Source organism: Dama dama, chromosome 23 (genome assembly GCF_033118175.1).
Source record: "Dama dama isolate Ldn47 chromosome 23, ASM3311817v1, whole genome shotgun sequence".
NCBI classification, from domain to species: Eukaryota; Metazoa; Chordata; class Mammalia; order Artiodactyla; family Cervidae; genus Dama; species Dama dama.
The window spans coordinates 41,044,432-41,060,160 of NC_083703.1; the positions used below are offsets into that span (position 1 = coordinate 41,044,432).

Below are 15,729 nucleotides of genomic sequence, written 5' to 3' on the forward strand. Positions count from 1 at the left end.
CAGGTGGTGGGGGAAGAGGCAGTGTGGCAAGATGCTGACATTTAAGTCCAAGTGTCGTATCATTTAAGTTTTCTTCTGAATGTTTCAAAGAGTTCATAAAAATTAAATTTAGAAAAAGCAGGAGGGGCTACTCTATTGCAGAGAACCGTTAGAACTCTGTTAAAATCAATTACACCTGTCAAAGAAAGAACCAGATTAAAGCGATGATTGTTGGGAAATATTTATGCCATGTATTTAGTGTTAGTTCAAGCTGATTTACTCACGAAAGCATTTTTAACCTGAAGCTCTAAGAAAGGAGTTCTGACAGTCTCCTGCTCTCAGGCTTCTGTTTTCACTGTGTTCTGTCTGTCTGTCTGTGTCTCTGCGCGTCTTAATGATAGTAAATGGAGCATTGTTGCCTCCATTGTAAAGTCTGTGGACTTGAGTGGTTCTGTTCTGTTCAGTGAAGAAAGCACAGGGGGCATGGAGTTTGATAGGCTGTGGTGAGCTGCTTGGTACAGTAGTTTCTTTAGCTACTTCCCCCCAAAACTGAGCAAATAGTGTTTCTTGGCATTTCCATTTATATCCCTGTGTGGAGTATGTATCAGGATGTACCACATACAGCTGAAGCATCTAATCAGTTTGAAAGAGCTGTCTGTGCCCCGAGAGCTCGCCCTGGGTGAGGGCACCTCCGGCCGGCAGTTAAAGCCTGCTCTTCACTTACAGGGTCCTCGTCAGTGCCTTTCTCCTGTGGCTCTTTTCTGCTTGTGCTGGTATCACGGCTTCCCAAGAGGAGAACGAAATGAGATGTGGATACTAGACCCAGGTGTAATCCATCTATCTCTGTGTCTTGGTTTAGTCAGTCATTCTCAAGACCACGGTTGTGGGGAATTTCGGAGGTTACTGTGTCTAGTAGATCTCTGAGGTTTGAGAAGACAAGTTTGAGTAGCACAGGTGAAAGCAAGCATGGGCTCCATGTTAAACAGCTCACTTCCATCATCAGTCATTGCATTCCGGGTTTGATGTGCTTGATGTATTTTTTTCAAATATACATCAAAGTGAATACAACCACAAAGATAACAAGCTTTTTCATGGACCTCCAGAAAACCATCTTCTATATCACCTGTGATATGCAACACACTTGGAAAGTATTAGCCAGATCAGTAGTTATTATCAGGCCATCACAGACGCAAATGAGAATCTATATAAGTGGGCCTGGTTCAGTTCCTGGTTAGGGAACTAGATCTTATATATTGCAACTAAACATCCCACATACCCCAACTAAGATGGAAGATCCCACGTGCTGCAGCTAAGACCTGGTGCAGCCAAAATAAGATAAATACAATTTTTAAAATAAAAATTAAAAATAGGAAATAGGCTTTGTAGAGTAGGGATTCACTTTGAGTAAGAAACACGTGGCCCTCCCTGTCTGGTGACTTGTAAACATCATTTTCCAGTTGCTTGCTTGTGTATATGTATATAAAGAGTTGACTTTTGAATATTGACTAACAGTGTCACTAAAATTTATTTACTCTGAAGTCTTGTCTGTATGTTCTTTTGGATTTTGCCCTTTTCATTCATGTCATTTGTGAGTAGTGACAGTTTTATATATTCCTTTTCTGATCTTAATGCCTTTGGTCTTTTTTGCTTTTTTGTACTACCTAGGACCTCTAATGTGATTGAACATAAGTGGTGATGCTGGGCATCTTTGTTTCATTGCCAGTCTTCAGGGGAAGACTTGGAATATTTCACCATTAAATATGATATTGCTGCTGCTGCTGCTGCTAAGTCGCTTCAGTCGTGTCTGACTGTGCGACCCCATAGACGGCAGCCCACCAGGCTTCCCCATCCCTGGGATTCTCCAGGCAAGAACAAGATAACCTTTGTTAGGTCGGAGGAGTTTCCTTATATTCCTTGTTTCTAGTGGGTATTGGATTTTATCAACTGCTTTTCCTCCATTTCTTGAGGTAGTAATTGTTTCTTTGTTTTTTTTTCTCCTTCTGTTACATGGTGAATGACACAGACTGATTTTTGACTGTTACACTAACCTGGCATTACTGGAGCAAGCCTAATGTTGATTTATCCGTTTTTTTTGTGTGTATTAGCATTTTGTAGGATATTGATTCATGTCTGTGATTTGAGAGATGAGTTTACAGCTTCACACATTCTGGGCTCATAAAACAAGTTAAGTGTTTCCTACATTTTTATTTCTCTAGTAAGGGTTACTGTGAGATTGTTGTCATGTCTTAATCCTTTGAAGAATTCAGTGGTTTGTATGAGTCTCTTTTTTTGCAAGAGTTTTTTAAAAGCTTCTTAAAGGAGAAAAGTGTACAGTTACATCTCATTTCTAGAACCACAGCTCGGTTGTGGAAAGGCTTGGTGGTGGTTCTGGTTAGGGAGAGAGACGAAAGTCTGCATTTATCTGTGGTCACACTTGTACGATAAGCCCAGACAAACGCTGCCAGCTGTCAAGAAAGGAAATTCCATGTCCTGTGAAGTTTTCCCCAATACTCTTCACACATAGCTCCAAAGATTTGGCTTTTCTTCTTTCTCTTTTTTTTAAGTTTACTGTCATTAAGATTTTTATGGCATATTTATCTCATGGCCTCTTGTGACCTCTCAGTTTCTATTTATGCAGACAGACCTAACCCTGCATATATGCCAACCAGTCTGTCTGTCATCCATCCATCCATCTGTATCTCTCTCTATATTTTGTGTCTGATTTGTATCCGATCCTTTACCTTTACATTTCCATATCTTTTTTGAATACCAAGTGTTTTAGGGTGGTGATACTCTTTTAAGAACAACAGTGATAAGATCTTTTTTCATTTTCTCCCCACGAGTCTGTGTTGCCAAGATGCTCACTCCCAGAGTGCATGTGTGAAGTATCCTTGTTTGCCCTCCTGTCTTGATTAGATGTGTGTATTCTAAACTTTGAAAATACTGAAAGTAGTGTGCAGATCCCCAGTCTTGCCTCCTGGAGATCCTGAACTTCTGAGTCTTTGGTTGAGGAGGCAGCTCTCCTGGTGCTTCTGACATAAAATAACACGAGACTCACCTTGGCCCACAGCGCAAGTGCATGTGGACTGTGGAGTGACATGGTGTGCTGGGGGTGGTCCTGGCTTCCCCTCCACCCCTCGATAGCCTGTGACCTCAGGCAGGCTTTGATCAGTACTCAGCATTTCTTCTTTTCTGAAATGGTACAGAGAGCACCCATCTCACAAAATTCCATGGTAAATGAGTTTTTAAGTACTTGAAATAGTACCTGGCACAGAGTATGTGCTATGAAAGTACTAAGTGATAAATGATCCTCTATATATCGTTCCTCTTTATAGAATTTTGAACTTTAAGTTTTGGTTAGAAATAGTTTTAGTAAAACTGAGATCTAAACTGGTTAGTCAGTCTTTTCAAATATTTGTAGTATCATAGCTGTTTCTTCATGTGGTGCTGAGCTCCATCAAGGAGAGCCACTGGTCACAGAGCCAGTTTCTGTCAAGTGTCTGCTGCAGGCGTCTCTGTCAGTCTTTGATTTGTCTTTGATGTGTCAGGTTTTGGCTGATGGGTGATTGTCCAGGGACTGTTGGAGTCAAGTGCAGCCCTGAGTGCTCCGCATGAATAAAGCATTCGCTTCTGCAACCTGGAGAACATGACATGTCACCTCTCTTCATTTCAGTCCATAAACTTGTCAATTATCTGCATTTGAAAAGTGATTTTTGATTAGTGGCAATCAGTAAACATGGAATCTTTTCTGTGATTGCCACGCTGATTAGGTAAATTGTCACTTGAGGAGCTGTTGGTAAAGCCTTGGTTTCTGTGGCCGTAGAGCTCTAGAAAACGGATGTGTTTTTAAAGACCACGCGAAAAAATTAGCTCTCATTTTTTTCTCTCTTGTGCTGCTACCTTTCTGAAGTGCAATTCAGTATCTCAGAATTTTTTTTCTCCCTCTCTAATGGATCTTCTGTTAGAGCCATACAAATGAATGATAATAAGTTTGTTTTACATTCTACTTCATTACTTCTCCGCCAGGAAGTATTTCCGCCTTATGAACACTTAAGGGCCATATATATTGTTTGAGCCACATGAAGAGATTTGTTTAAAGGTAGCTTTGACGTTTGTCGATCCTCTTTAGTTTTTTTCTTTGATTGAGAGCAAGAGGTATTTTAATAGTCATTTGACCGAATTTTTAAAGTCTTATAAAATTTGCTTAGGTTTTTAACAAAAAACGATAGTTTTTGCATGTACTGAATTTGGAAAGAATATTGTCTTGGTGGTAAGAAATAGTGAATGAGAAGCAGAGAGGAAAGCACCTGGCATACCAGAGTTGGTGGAGTAGGAACTCCGGCCGCTTTCCTGGGCGCTTATCGGGATACAGTTAGACTACTGAGAAGGGCTCTGCCTCTCCAAAGAAAACATTTGTGTGCAGTGAAGTTTACATTCCAGTTCTCCTTAGAAATATTGGTGTGCTTAATTAATCTAACAATGTGGCATATTTGGATATAGTGAATATTCTAGAATGTTGAGGACTTTCCCTCCACTTACAGTGTTCCTGGGAGGAAATACACCTGCTTTTTTCCTGCCTTTACTTTTCATAAAACCCTAGGATAAACATTTCTGAAGGCTTTTCTTAATGTGAGTGTATTTTTTTATTATCTTCGTTAGATTCTCCTCATATTAGGGGGTCTATGTGGAAGCTTCTATCAGTCCCATGGAGAGTGCATACTCTGCAATGACACCATATATAAAGAGACACCATGTAGCTCAAATCGCAGAATTAAGTCTGTTAAAAAGGAGGCCTGTTTCTGGGCTGACCACAGTGATTTTGGAATGTGTGAAATACAGAGTTAGACAGGGGTTTGAATGAAATTTCCTGTATTTCTTTTGATTTTTAAATTTATTATTATTAATTCATTTTTTGGTTGTACTGATTCTTTCTTGCTCTCTGGGCTTCTCACCATGGTGGCTTCTCTTATTGCAGAGCACAGGTGAACTTCAGTAGCTGTGGTTCCCAGGCTCTCAAGCACAGGCTTATAGTTGTGGCCCATGGGCTTAGTTGTTCTATGGTGAAGTTTCTCATATTAGCTAATTTTGTTTAAGATGCTAAACTATAATCCTTCTGGGAACATTTTACCAGTTTTCACAAACTTAAGTTTGGTACAACATCTGAATAGTAATGGACTGCAAGGTTAACAAAGTAACGATCAGAAAAAGCGGCCCAAGTGTTGGTTTTCCTGTTGGTAGATTGCTTTCTTGTGATTCATTGAAAATCATAGAGTGTTTTGGGGTATGTGTATTTTAGGTTTCTCTATAGAAATAAACCACACAGATGAAATGATTGCTGTCTTGTAAGAAGTTCTGGTTTTACCTCCTCTGATTTAGATTTCCTGATGGTACATAGTGATTCGGACATTACTCCAGGCCCTGACTAGGTTCCTGGCCCTACTTCCTGTGAATTGTGTGGTGATGAGCTTCCTGAGTTTCCATTCAGGTCTGAATATCTAATGATCACAGAGAAACATCATCAGCATTGTTCTCTGTTTGACTGGTACTAATTTGGTTTTTAGGGCTTCCCGGGTGGCTCAGTGATAAAGAATCCCCCTGCCAGTGCAGGAGATGCAGGTTCAATCCCTGGGTTGGGAAGATACCCTGGAGAAGGAAATGGCAACCCACTCCAGTGTTCTTACCTGGAGAATCCCATGGACAAGAGGAGCTGGTGGGCTACAGTTCATGGGGTCACAAAGAGTTGGACACAACTGGGCAACTAAACAACAGTTTGGTTTTAAAGAGATGACAGGGAGGCATAATTCACATTGACTGGAAATGCCATCTCTCTTTCAGTTTGGAATGGCATTCTGCTTGGGAGTGATAGAGGTAAAGGCCTCACGCATGCACACGCCATTGGCCCGGGACTGGGGGACTCCCCTAGGCTGGTTTGTCCACTTTGGAGGCTTTCTTTGGGCCAGCACCTTGGCCATGTTGCTTCCAAAGTGGAAACAGCCAGGTGTTTCCTGCTGGAACCCTTGTGAGCAGCCAGGTGCCTTTACTTGTTCCTGATTCTCCTTAGCAGGGGGTTTTAAAGCAACGTTCTACTTTTCTTTTTCTCCTCAAGTAAACCCAGATTGCATCTTTTTGGTTGCTAACCAGAGATAAGCTTTCATTTCTTCTTTCCTTTAAGAAAGTAATTTTGAAAAGCATGTTTCTAGTTTGTGTTTCCATTAAAATGTGAGCTTGAATACATTATGGTAAGCCTTGTTGTCCTTGGGCCTTGGGAGTCTGGAGACCTTACTGTCCTCACACGGAGACCTCATTAGACAACTCCTGGAACAGCTGGTCACACTCAGACCCTGCCAGAAGGTGGCTGAGGTGACCGAGACTGGGGGCCAGAGCGGCGGACAGTTGATACCAACTGTGGGCAGCGCTGGGGGTGCCCTGCACCCCTTTACACAGAGGGCCGGCAACCACTTACCTGTTCCTTGTCATTCGTTCAGTGTTCCCAGCTTCACTTCATGTTAGGGGAAGAGGTTTGACTGTCAGAAAACAGCAGGGAAGTCGGCGATCCCTCTGTGAGCACGTCCTCTGGTCTGTTGTGGAGAGACTGCTGTGTCCTGTCGACACAGCTCAGAAAGTCAGGGTGCTTTCCGGTTGACGTGTTTAAGGGGCAGATTTTAGGCTTTATATTAAAGTTACTATTTGTTCAGTTTCTGTTTATGGATAAAGCCAAAATACCATCGTTTTGCACAACATTTAAAATATGAATGTAAAATACATGCATATGTCTTTGCATATACACACACACACACATAGCAAGGGAGAGAGAAACATGTGAGTTTAATGAGAAAGGCTTCTAAAACTAAAAGCTATGTTTTCTTATCAAAGGAGAAATAATTTTACAGACAAATTTGTTGACCTTGTTGATTTCACATCTTTTCACATTTCCACAGTGTGTAATTATGCTCGTTATTATATTCAGTCTCAATTTTTCCCAAGAATTGTTAATTATATGTGGGTAGCTGAATAATAATTACTTTTCCCAAAAAAAAAAAAAAGTCTCCTGTTTAATCCTTTCCTGTTTATCTTCCAGATATGAGGCCCCAGGACTCCTGGCGAGGTCCCCCTCCCCTTTTCCAGCAGCAAAGATTTGACAGGTAATACTGAAGCAGACATGAATTTTCAGTAATTTTTCACACCAGCATTTGAGGTTTGAGCTTTCGCTGTACTATGAAATGTACTTTCTCCCCTCTAAAGAGTTTCTCTTGGGCCTGTTCTTTAGGAAAATATATGGTTAACACGTTGAAGTAAAAGATTCATATTTATATAGTTTCCTGCTTTTCTTGGTTCCTGGCCTTTACTTTATTGATGCTTTTGAGGTGCCCTGAAAAATGCAACACAGAGAGCTTAAAATTGCATTAGGTTTTGGTCAGGCTAAACAAATTTCTTTTTAGAAGAGTTGTGCAGCTTAATGAGGCATAACTAATGGGGTTCCACTTTTATCATTTCTTTGCCAGCAACACAGTGTCAGTACAGACCAACCATTGATTCTTGCTGCAGACCTCTTGAAGTCCTAATCAGCTTCTTTGGTACAACTTTTTCAGGGCTGACAAGCTCATTGTAGTGCAGTGTCGCTGTAGGTCAGTAGTTATTAGTTGCCACTGAAAACAGTTTCTTCAACTACTTAAGACTGAACTGAATTAAACGCAGAAGGGACTCAGAAGAGGATTATGGGATCTGCAGTCTAATAAGTACCACGGACGAGGAAGAATGTGACATGGTTTAATAACAAGGGATGTTTGACATGTGTTCTTTCATTGATAAGTTGTGCTCGCCTAAGTCAGGTGGTCTCTGCATGAGAAGGCAGCCAGGCGTGTTATGAATAATTATATTAACATCTGAAGAATAATTTTTAAGGGCAGCTTTAAAGTCTGTCGTCTCATGCTGGTCTTGCCTGCATTGGTAAATGCTAAGACGAGTTTAAGCCCCCTCCTAGCACGGCTTCCTTCTTTGCCTTCCCAGTCCTGATCTGTTTTGTTCGCCTCTCCTCTGCCGTTTTAGCAGTCTGATCTGTTCACATCTGAAATGAATGAAGTGTTGTTATTTGAACAGGGTTATAACCTCTACCCCCTTTAAGAAAGTTCTTTCTTTAGAGACTCCAAAACCTCATTTCATTATTTTCTTCAAGAAGATAAAAGAAATTATGTTATTCAATTGTTTATTAATAGTATCAGCTACTTAGTGCAAGCTGCATGTTAATTTAGAACAACTGCTCTTGCCTGTGTTTATGTTCTGTTTTCAGTGTAAGTGCTCAGGGCTCATGGTATGTGCCACTTCAGCATCCTCAGAGTAGCACCATTGTCACACTAAATGAGTGAGGGGTGAACTTTTTCTAAAATACATATTATCACATTCACACTGATCTTACCTTAGATGACTGCCTTCTGCAGAACGATTGTCACGTTTGATGTTTAAGATTTGGTTTCCCGTTGCTTGCTTTTTTGCCATGTTATTAAATAATCACCAAAGTGCCAGCACTGTGCTAATAACATGCTTTTAGAAACATGAATTCATTTATTCCTCCTGTTGCCCCTTTGAAGTAGATGTTTTTACTTTTACAGATGAGGAAACTGAAGCCCACAGTTCAGCTTATCTGAACTTCCATACCGTTCTTTTACCAAGAAATTTTTCACCCGAGCAAAACTCATCAGAAAACTGGCTCTGAGCATTCTGTCCCATGAAGCCACAGGGACTTCAGAGAAGTCCTTCCCCTTCTGAGGCACCCTTTATTCAGTCCTACAGCTTTCCTTCCCTCTCCACATTAAGCTTCCCTAAGATCACCACTTATGTCCTGACATCCGTGGGTTTTTCTTTGATCTATGATCTGTGTCCTAGTCAAGTTGGTATCTTCCCGATTGACTCTGTGAACCCAACAGATTTGATGTGTGTTCTGTAGGAGTTTTGGTTTACTTTCAGTCAGAAACTAAAACTGTGCCATAAGGCAGAAGTTACGTGTGAGCTTAATAGAATTCCTTATGTCTTAGAACGTGGCTGTTTAAGAAACACACTGTTTATTATTAAAGAAAACAAAGTTTGAATTTAGCCTCCTAAACTTCTCCAGTAGCCAGCCTTTCAGCAGATACATCACTCATTTCTGTAGCCTGTGTCAGTCACTTTTCTGACCTTACATGACACAGAGGAGAAAACACAAACTGACTTTGCTGAGATGTTACAACTGGTAAGTAGAATTCTTGCTAGAACCAGGTTTCACTGATTATTAGTTCAGTACTTTTCCACTGCACTGTTAAGTGTTTGGTTGAGAACCCTATTAGAGAAGAAAATTTTTCAAGTGTACTTTTTCTTTCTTTTTTTTTTTTACATAAACTACACTGTTTCTTGAATTAATTCCTACTTTGAGATAGTATTTATAATTCATATGTTCATTTCACTTAAATTACAACAGGAGCACCCCGCTCCCGCCTTCGCCTCCCCCAAAAGGACGGCCTAGCCATCATCATGATGGTGATCGAGGTCCAGCTCATGCCTCCTCCTCCCCGGGTGCTGCCCTGTTGTCTGTGTCCTTGCCAGTGGGGGAGTCTCTTTTCTGGCCATATCTTTTCCAATGTGGCCATTTCGTTTTTTAACTTAATGGGTGCTAAGCTCAGTTGTAGATTTTTAAAAGCTGATTTGTCATATACATATATGTGTGTGTGTGTGTTTATAAATTAAAAATATCCCAGTGAGTAGTATATAGTTATGTCATACTGCCAGCTGCTTTCCAAAACAGTAATTTAGAAACTTCAGAATATTGTTGTCATCCACGGTGCAGAATGCCTCAAATAAGTTGCCTCAGTCGATAGCTACTCATTTTAAAAAAATTAAAATGTGTCAGCCTCAGCACTTCCATTTCAGGTTTAGAATGTATTTTCCAGGGCAGATTTCAGTTTGTAAAAAGTATTTGCAAACTGATATAATTAGTATAGAAATATGATAAACTTATGTAAAATAAAGGCCTTTCTGTCACTACCAAGCAGAAGAGGGTAGTTCGTACATGTCCCTCTTACATGGCTCTTTCCATTTAATTATTTTTGTAACTATTTAATTAAATTATTATTTTTATAAACATTTTTGTCAAAAAACATTTCAGGTAATCATTTTAAACCAAAAGGAGAACTTTGTGCTTCCACATTGTAGCCTTGTTCCTGTCTTTAGGTCATAAAATAATGTAGAAGTGCACTTACAATGTATTTTAGCCATGCCAGCTGATTTTCCTGAAATTCAGTTGACTGAGTTTTACTATTGTAAAACTGTGGAGAAAACATGGTCACAGCTCCTACAGTGTGTGAGCTGCACGTGAAACAAGCGGATTTTGCATTAATGGCCCGATTTTCACCAGCCTCCTTGGTCACAGCACGAATCTTAACCACTCAGTCCTGCAGAGACCAGAAGAGACTGTGTCTTCTCTGCATACAGAGCTGTTCCTGCTTGACAGTTGAGCCATTCTCGCTGAAATATATTTGTATTAGTGAATTCAAAAATAATTAAAAGCCCTAAATATACGCATATTCTTTCTGAGGTACAGATATTTCATTTTATTTCGACTCACAGTACATTATACTGTTAGAGTTCTGGTCCCACCACTAACTGTGAAGAATAGCACTGGCCTTTCTAGAATTCTTTAGAGAGCAGTTCTTGGAGACCTCACACAAAAATAGTTATCTTTGCTGGTTTAGTTTGTTTTTGTTTTTTTTTTTTAAAGGGCAAGGTCCAAGTGAAGGAAGGAGAGTGGGGGTGGAGAGGATGGATTCAGGCTTGAGTAGCTGTGAGAAGAATGCATTACCGGGTGAGCCCAGCTTTGGGCTTCCCCCACTAAGACCTAGGCAGTGAGATTCATATGCTGATGTGGTCATAGCTAATACCAGCTCAGTGCTTTAGCAAATTTCAGGTTTTCTTATAATTCCTCCCAGTGTCTGTAACAGCCCCCAAAGCTTCTACTGCTGAAATACACTGGGGAATTTTGCTACTGTTTATTCTTGGTAGTGACTGTTGAATAAAATGGAAGTTGAGGAAAATGCCTCAAGAAAGCTGTGTCATACAGGGTGATTGCCTTTAGAGGGTAAATCTTTGCTACACTGTTTGTGACAGCTTTAAATTGTTATGATTTAATACTTCATACCTGTTGTTTTGTATCTGCAGAGTTAAAATAAGCACTTGAAAACAATTAAAACATTTCTTTTGACCAGTAATCCGGGCCAGCAAACTGGGTTATAATAGCTGTTGAATCTGTGTTCCCATGTAAACTGTACACCAGTTGCCAGTCAGTCCTTGCCAATTAGTGCTCATGTTGCTAGGTCACCATGGTCAATTCAAAGCCGCATCAATAGAACTTGAAAAGGTTTCCTCCCGATCAGACCTTCTGACATATTGAGCAGAATAATGGATGGGAAAAAACAGCCAAGTCCCCTACCCTAGATTCAAAATACTCAGCAGTAAGAATTCATTTGCAGCGTGCAATTAACTAGAAAGAATGGACTCCAGGAACGAGCCTGGACATTTTTAAAAATAAAGCCTCATTCTCTTGTCTCGTGCATGTTTACTCTTTGGATAGCATCTTAAAATGTAGCCAACTTGGTGATCTTGGGTCCAAAACTTTAGTGACTAAAAAGGAAACTTTACAATTGAAGATGAACAAAATCTTTTTTTTAACAAATTTTTTTTTAAAGTCAGATCTTTCTGATTCAACTTGAGTTTTAAACAAATGCTGATATTTCATGAAATACGTTACACTACACTTGCTGTGAGGGACCTAAAGGCTACTCTGATCCTATATATCCCTTAGGACAAATCCAGGCACATTGGATTGTCCCAAAATTTGGAAATGATACCTGCAAGATTTTGACCTTTAATGTAAATGTGATGCTTTTCCACAGAGGTGTTGGGGCCGAACCTTTGCTACCATGGAACCGGATGCTCCAAACCCAAAATGCAGCCTTCCAGCCAAACCAGTACCAGATGCTAGCTGGGCCGGGCGGGTATCCACCCAGACGTGACGATCGTGGAGGGAGACAGGTGATGGATGTGGTGTGGGCTTTGGGGTGGAAAGCTTACTGCTCACTTTGTACTGAACGTACGTCTTGAGACTCAATGGTTGGTTGATTGTTTTAAAACATCTCTGTAAGTACTGTTAAGAGTAGCTCGGTTGCCCTTGGATCTCTCATTAAAAATGTTTATGGGGTGAGTGCCTCATTAAATAGGTTGTACTTTGAAGATGCTGAAGAATTTTCAGACCAAAAGCCTCTTTAATCACAGCAGTCCAATATTTAGCACAAATATGGTCCAGCACCAAAACATTGTTTTGCCTTATGATGTTGCTTTTTGTTTTATTAGAAACTAGATCTCTCAAAATGAATGGTAATTTTCTAGAAGCTGAAAGTAATCTCTCACCTTTTCAGCTGTTACCTTTATTCCACTTAGGAGTTTTGTGTCTTGATTTATCTGTTGTATCTTCATGGGATGAAATCACTCCTAATTTCCCACTTTTTTTTTTTAAACTAAATTTAAACCAGCTATATATTGAATGAGTATAGTAATTCCTAGACAAATTCATTATGAGGAAGCTTTATTTTTTTCTCTTTATAACATCCAGTTGTAGCAACATTTAAGCCTGAGGTCTGTTTGCCTCAGTCTGTCCCTCAGCCATTTGACACCCTGGCCAGTATTTACATGCTCTTTAATCCAGTGCTTGCCAGAGAGCAGGATCTGAAAGCAGTGATTCAGAGTGTGTAGTGTTCGTGGAGCTGGCACCTGCAGTGATGTGAAGTGGGTTTTAAATTGCTCACCTTGTGTTACCTCCGCCTTTTGCAGTGCTTCGAATGTTAATTTTCTAACTCAGTTTCTTGCCGTGTGTCCCTTTGTTTTGACAACTAAGAAGAATCTCCTGCCAGCTAAGAAAAATCTTTTCTTCACACTTTTTTTGGTGTACTCTTAAAAGTCTCAGTTCACTTTACAAGAAAATAACCATCTTAGTTGTCCTTTGAGAGAATTTTGTAACAGTTCTTTAGACGTATAATATTACTTTGCTTACATACTATCTGCCCAGAATCTCTACAGATGATATCAGCAGGTTCTCTAGATTGAGATTTTATGTTGCTAGAGTCAAGGTGACACCAGGCAACCTAAACAGTGAATATTATTGAAAGGAAGGTGTACCTGCAACTAAGTAGCTCTGGAGAAAGTTGAGTCCACTCCCCTCATTTTCCAAGTCAGGAGTTGAAACCTCAAATCTCCTGCTGTTGAGCAGCAGAGCTAGGGGCACCTGTTAACTTCTGACCCCAGTTCAGTGGCTCTCCTGCCTCCTTTAGGGGAGACCCACTGTTTAGAGGAGCTTTCTGCTGTTTCAGGAGGTATAATTGTTATTCACTCAGGAGATCTAAGTCGTTTAGCACATTATAATTCTTTAGGACCTTTTGGAAATACATTTCTTTTTCAGCCTTTTTTCTGCAGAGATTTCTTTTTTAATTAGAATTTTGAAGCACTATTAAATTGTAGAAGTTCACTGTTAAAACCAGTAAAATTATACTTTCAGTATATTTTTAGTGGAGAACTAGTAAAGTGCTCTGAGTGACAGTATGGGGAAAGGGGTCCATTTCAGAATCCTCCCTAGAAACTAGAAGTTGTGAGGCAGACACATCACATTTATCTTTAGGTTATACCGAAATGGTGTTTGGAAGCATACTCGGAAATGTTATGAAAGTTCCCAGTAATTGATTAAGTAATAACCTAATGTGGCTCACTATTATTTATAGGTAAACAAACAAAAACACCTAAAATTAATAGTTCATTAGGCTTCAGCAGAGCAGCAAGCTCCTGCCTTGGTTAAGCAAAATGGCTTTCCTAGTCTAATATATCTGAGGGTAACGTGGGCACCTTCCCACAATGTGGCCTGAAATACCATGGGGGCTGGGGGAGGGGCTGGTGGTAGGCGAGACCGACAAGTGTTTTACATAAGACACTTAACTGTCCTTCATTTGTGTACATTTTAAGCAGTTTCTTAGGCGCTTGTTAAGGCTGATTTGGTTAGTTGTCAGTGATAGCATTTATGCTAATTTCCACTCACGTGCAGCTTGGAAAAGGCTGAAAACCAAACACAGGTATTTATGGAGACTATCCGTGTGATATACCTATAAGAAATATTCCCTTTTTGGTGTGTTTTTCCATCGAGAAGTAAGGTTAATTTCTTTGCACGAGTGTTAATCCACAAAGTAAACTTTTGCTTTTTTTTTTTCTCCTCTTCAGGGATATCCCAGAGAAGGAAGGAAATACCCTTTGCCACCACCCTCAGGAAGATACAGTTGGAATTAGGCTTTTGTAAAGCTTTCCCAGATCCTTTCATCATTCTACAGTTTTATGCTATTTGTGGAAAGATTTCTTTCTCAAGTAGTAGTTTTTAATAAAACTACAGTACTTTGTGTATTTCTTTTAACTGTATATTTCTACTGATTCGATCTCACTGTTTTATGTTGCTTTCCAAAGATGTGTGTTGCATAATACAGTGGATCTGAATTTATTATTGCTTGTAAAACACATTTGATGGAATAGGAATACTGGTTTTTCATTATGGTTAAAAAGCAAACCAGCTGTGGATTTCAAAACACAGTGTATTCTAGATCATCTAAGATCCATGCTGATTTTTAATGCACAAGAATTAGGTATGAACTCTTGAGCTGGAACCCTCAGCTAACTAGAGTGTATATTGTTCAGTATTTCTTTGGGAACATTTCATTGATGTACTTGTCATATGGAAATTTCTGGACTTTAGTAAAAAACAATGCAAAACTTAGAACTCTGGTCTCTCTTGTTGTTTTTCTTTTACAGTATTTAAACTTTGAAAATCTTGGCCAACTGTGTGGGTTTTTTTTATCAATATATCAGAATTTTCTACAATTAGATGTCCAAAAAAAAAAAAAAATCAATGAAGAAGTAGATTTTAAGAGGATATGGTCAGAAAGACAACCCAACCGACTCATGTATGCCTTTCCACTACTAATTTGGCGAATTATAAAATCTTCGTGAGATGATCTACATTTTACAAATTTCAGGCATATTTGTGCTGCAGTTTTAAGGATTTGTTTTAAATCTTTGAGAATTCTCCAAGTTTGAGAGAAATCTTTGAGAAAAGTTCAGGGGGGTGGTGATGCGTGAGACGTGAGGAAGATTGTGGTATAAATAAACTTCCAGTTACAAAATAAATGAGTCACAGGATGAAATTTACAGCATGGAGAATATAATCAATAATGCTGTTTCTGTATGGTGACAGGTGGTAACTAGATTTACTCTGCTGATCATTTTGTAACGTACAGAAATCTGGAATCAGTTTGTGCTCCTGGAACTAACGCAGTGTGGTAGGTCAGTTATACTTTAGTTGAAAAAAAAAAAACAACACACAATGGAAGAGCAGAAAGAAAGAAGAAAACTTGAAAAGTTTTGGACTTCCTTAGTGGTCCAGTGATTAAGTATCTGCCAGCCAATGCAATTCCCAGTCCGAGGAGATTCCACATGGCACGGGGTGACTAAGCCCCAGCACTGCAACTACTGAAGCCCACTTGCCCTAGAGCCTGTGCTCAACAAGGAAAACCCGCACACCACAGTTGGAGACACCCGGAGCACAGCAACGAAGACCCAGCACAGCCAGAAGTGGATAAATAAAGGATTTAAAAAAGAAAACCTGAAAAGTTTAATTGCTAGGTAAATTGTGTATGCTCCTTG

General features: G+C 39.7%; 1 protein-coding gene across 2 annotated transcripts in view; it reads left to right on the forward strand.

The window, feature by feature from the left end:
- XRN2 (5'-3' exoribonuclease 2) overlaps positions 1-14,806 on the forward strand; it is a 61,554-nt gene extending 46,748 nt beyond the window's left edge. Inside the window, exons 28-30 of one of the 2 annotated variants that reach the window (XM_061126468.1) lie at positions 7,058-7,121; positions 11,895-12,033; positions 14,260-14,806. In XM_061126468.1, coding sequence (XP_060982451.1) covers positions 7,058-7,121; positions 11,895-12,033; positions 14,260-14,325 — 269 coding nt within the window. In that variant the 3' untranslated portion in view covers positions 14,326-14,806. Of the gene's footprint in view, positions 1-7,057; positions 7,122-11,894; positions 12,034-14,259 lie in introns of those variants that run through there. The other variant, XM_061126469.1, reaches the window with a different exon arrangement.
- Positions 14,807-15,729: the final 923 nt, after the last annotated feature.